The sequence below is a fragment of the Populus trichocarpa genome, chromosome 7 (genome assembly GCF_000002775.5).
Source record: "Populus trichocarpa isolate Nisqually-1 chromosome 7, P.trichocarpa_v4.1, whole genome shotgun sequence".
NCBI classification, from domain to species: domain Eukaryota; kingdom Viridiplantae; phylum Streptophyta; class Magnoliopsida; order Malpighiales; family Salicaceae; genus Populus; species Populus trichocarpa.
The window spans coordinates 11,403,078-11,406,586 of record NC_037291.2 but is presented as its reverse complement, the minus strand read 5'-3'; the positions used below and the strand labels follow the sequence as shown (position 1 = coordinate 11,406,586).

The window sequence follows — 3,509 nt, the reverse complement described above, 5'->3', positions numbered from 1 at the left end:
ATTGTGTTTTTACCTGATACTCAGATCCTGTTTATTTTATATTTTGAAATTATTTTTGAAAAAATTGTTTTAATATTTTAATGTCAAAAATAAATTTAAAAAATATTATTTTAAAATAAAAAATACAGATATTTAGATATTGGAGAGCCCGGATGGAATTTGACCACCTTGTAAATAACATAGAAAATTAGTGTGTTGCCATCTTCGCGCGTGTGTGTATATATTATTTGGTGGACCCACATATCTTTTGGGATCTCTACTGTCGTTTACATTTATAATATTCATGCAAAATGTTGTCGTTCCTGTTATTTCTTGTGGTTGATGGACTCGTGCTGGAATAGTCATCCTAGGAATCTGCTTAATTTCCATGGACAAATTAACTTGCACAAGGTCAGTCTAAAAACAAAAAACTTTGAGAGAAAGGTAAGGCCATCAAGAAATATCATTATTAATTAATTAATTAATATAAACAAGCAAGAATACGTAGGGAAGAACGACGACGACGACTCCAGGCCAAAATTGCAGTCAAAACGCTGAAAATACAACCGCGTTTTAAGCATATATATATAGATATATACACACACACAAGCCCTTCACTTCTTCCACTCACAGCTTACAAGCTATTTACGATCGCTAATTCTCTCAGATTCGGGCGGGCTCCGAAATTCAAATGGAGATGTCCCTGCAAGTAAGTCCTAGGACAGCAAATAAGTTGCCAATTATGATGAAGAAATGGTCAAGGCAAAAATCCTATAAGCACAGGACAATTTTATGCAAGACGGCGACTAACGAGGTAGCATTTCGAAAAAAGATGAACTTCTATGAAGTTCTTTCTCTTGGATCTCAGAATGTAGGGTTTGATGAGATAAAGAAAGCTTATAGAAGCATGGCTCTGCAATACCACCCGGATGTATGTCCTCCCTCAGCAAAAGAAGAGTCTACAAAGCGATTTGTTGAGCTTCAAAAGGCTTATGAGACATTGTCTGATCCAATTGCTCGTAGAATGTATGATCTCGAGTTGGGTATGGTTAATTCTGTAGGATTTGCGTTTGAAGGGCTTCCATCGGAGGATAGGAAGAACAGTTTTCCAAGGGAAGTGTGGGAAAGGCAACTGCATGGATTATATCAGCGATCATATGCCCGAGTGGAGAGGTGGAACAATGGATATACTCATGTGAAAGTTATTTAACTTTTTATTTATTTATTTATTTATTTATGGTTGATATAATTAATTACTACTTTATTCTTACTGTAATATGTAGATTGTTCTCTAACAAGAACTTGTATAAGAATTCGTTGTAGATGGAAGTTGCTGCCGAACTCAATTCATAAGCCAAGGTTATTTTGAGATACATGTTAACGATTGTTTTTTTTTTATCTAGAAATGTATTATAATAATATTTTTTTATTTTTTTAAAATTATTTTTAATATTAACACATTAAAATAATTTGAAAATATAAAAAAATTAAATTTAAATAATTTATTTTAAAATTTTCATGAAATGTGAGTTGCCCTGCATTTTCAAAACGGTGTCTTCTAAATTCTATTCACCTTTTCAATTCCAAAACGGGGTTTCATAGCTCCTGTACTCATGTCAGATTGGAAAATCAATTTCTATAGGAATTATTACGACTTACTAATTCGTGTATTGATTTATATATAGGAAATATTAATAGAGAGTAAGTGTTTGACTTATGAAAAATGTTATGCATACAAATTAAGAAAATTTACCCATTAATTAAGAGGCCATTGGACCAATACATGGAGAAAAGATAACGAGAGTGAATTATGCAAATATTAAATGATTTATCAAACCCAGGCCCAGGGCGATTGTTTATTGGGCCCAACATATATACGTTGAGCTAGATGCCCTAATCAATATATTGGACTCTAATAATGGACTGGTCATAGGCTCCATGTACAATCGGCCCATATGTTGAAATGAATTTCACAGCTATTTCTTATAACCGAAGAGACCTCCAGCTCTATTGAACATAGTTATTAAACCCAGACTCGCTTGATCTGGAAACCGGTCGACCCGGTAGCTGGACCGGTCCGGGTATTAAGAGAAAGACCGGTAAATGCAAAAAACCGGCAAGACCCGGTCAACCTGGCGGGTCGACCCATGACCCGGGCGACCCGGGAAAATTCGGACGAGACCCGACGTTTGTAATGTATAAACTGCCATTTGTGAAATCAAAACTCGATCCATGAACATCAATCAACCTAACATTTAAATCCTGCAAAAACTAACAGATCTGAGTCAAATTCGGGAACGAAACACAAGAAACTTAAATAACGAGCTCTGCGAGTTACAACTGACTCAGGGGAAGAGCGGGAGAGAGGAGAAGGAGGGAAATGAAGGCGAGGAGAGGAAGGGATCGAGCAGTGGTTGCTGAGGACATGGCGATTGCCGGTGAAAGTGGGATCTGATGGAGAGAGCGGGGGGAGTGAAGGAATTTTTTTCTTTTTCCTTTTAGATAGAGAGAGACCGGGGGGGGGGGGGAGTGAAGAGTGAAGACTGAAGAGACGGTAATTGTCTAATCTACGTGCAAGGTTTTTATTTCAATTCATTAAAATAATTATTTTAGTTTTTTTATTCAAAAAAATTATAAATGCATAAAGTTTATTTTATAGTTTATAATAATAAGAAATAAACTGAAACAGAAGAGTTTTTTTTTCACATTTTCAATGTAAAAAAATTATGTTTTTTAAATATAAAATAAAAAAGTTTTAGTTTAAATACTTCAACTTAAAAAGATAACATAGTATCTGTGATTTGAAGCCCTATATATATATATATATATATTCACAAGAAAAAAAGTTATGTTTTTTCAATGTGGGATAAAAAATTTTTTTGGTTTAAATACTTCAACTTAAAAGCATAACATAGTATCTTTTCAATGTGTGATAAATTTTTTTTTAAAATATTCTTTTAAACTTCATTATTTACAACATGTATAACATATATTCATATTGATTTTTTTTTAATTTTTTCATATGAAATATGAAATTTTTAATTTTTTTTTAATTTTTCCGGGTTGACCCATAAAACTCGGGACCCGGCTCCTTGACCGGGTCAACCCTCGAGCCGAGTTTAATAACTATGCTATTGAAACAAGTTTCCATTTTACACATTAAAATTTTATGGTTCTTCTTCGAGTCATGAGGATTTATAGTTCTACGTTTCTTGCCGTGAGGAATTGAGCAATCGCGAGAAGCAACCATTGTTTGAACATGAAGAGAAATAAATAAAACAAAGTGTTTTTGTTTTTGTTTTTGTTTGAAACCCTGAATCTGAAAGCTCCAAAACTTAACAGAGTAAAAGTATACAGGCAGAGGTTTGAATGAAGTAAAATGGATTCTTGCAACAATGCTGTGACATTCTATTTCAATCTATGTGTTTAGGAAAAAAAGGAAATATATGTGTTTATATATATATATATTGCAAGTACTTGACATTATGATCCACATCATGGCACGTTTTTTGTTAAGTGAAAAAAGGAAA

The 3,509-nt window shown here is 33.5% G+C and overlaps 1 protein-coding gene across 1 annotated transcript; it reads left to right on the top strand.

Moving 5' to 3' along the window:
- Positions 1–598: 598 nt before the first annotated feature.
- On the top strand, positions 599–1,332 carry LOC18100950 (chaperone protein dnaJ 20, chloroplastic). The gene has a single exon (XM_024604907.2). The coding sequence runs from the start codon at positions 671–673 to the stop codon at positions 1,187–1,189; it is 519 nt and encodes a 172-aa protein (XP_024460675.1). The 5' UTR covers positions 599–670; the 3' UTR covers positions 1,190–1,332.
- The last annotated feature ends 2,177 nt before the right edge of the window (positions 1,333–3,509 follow it).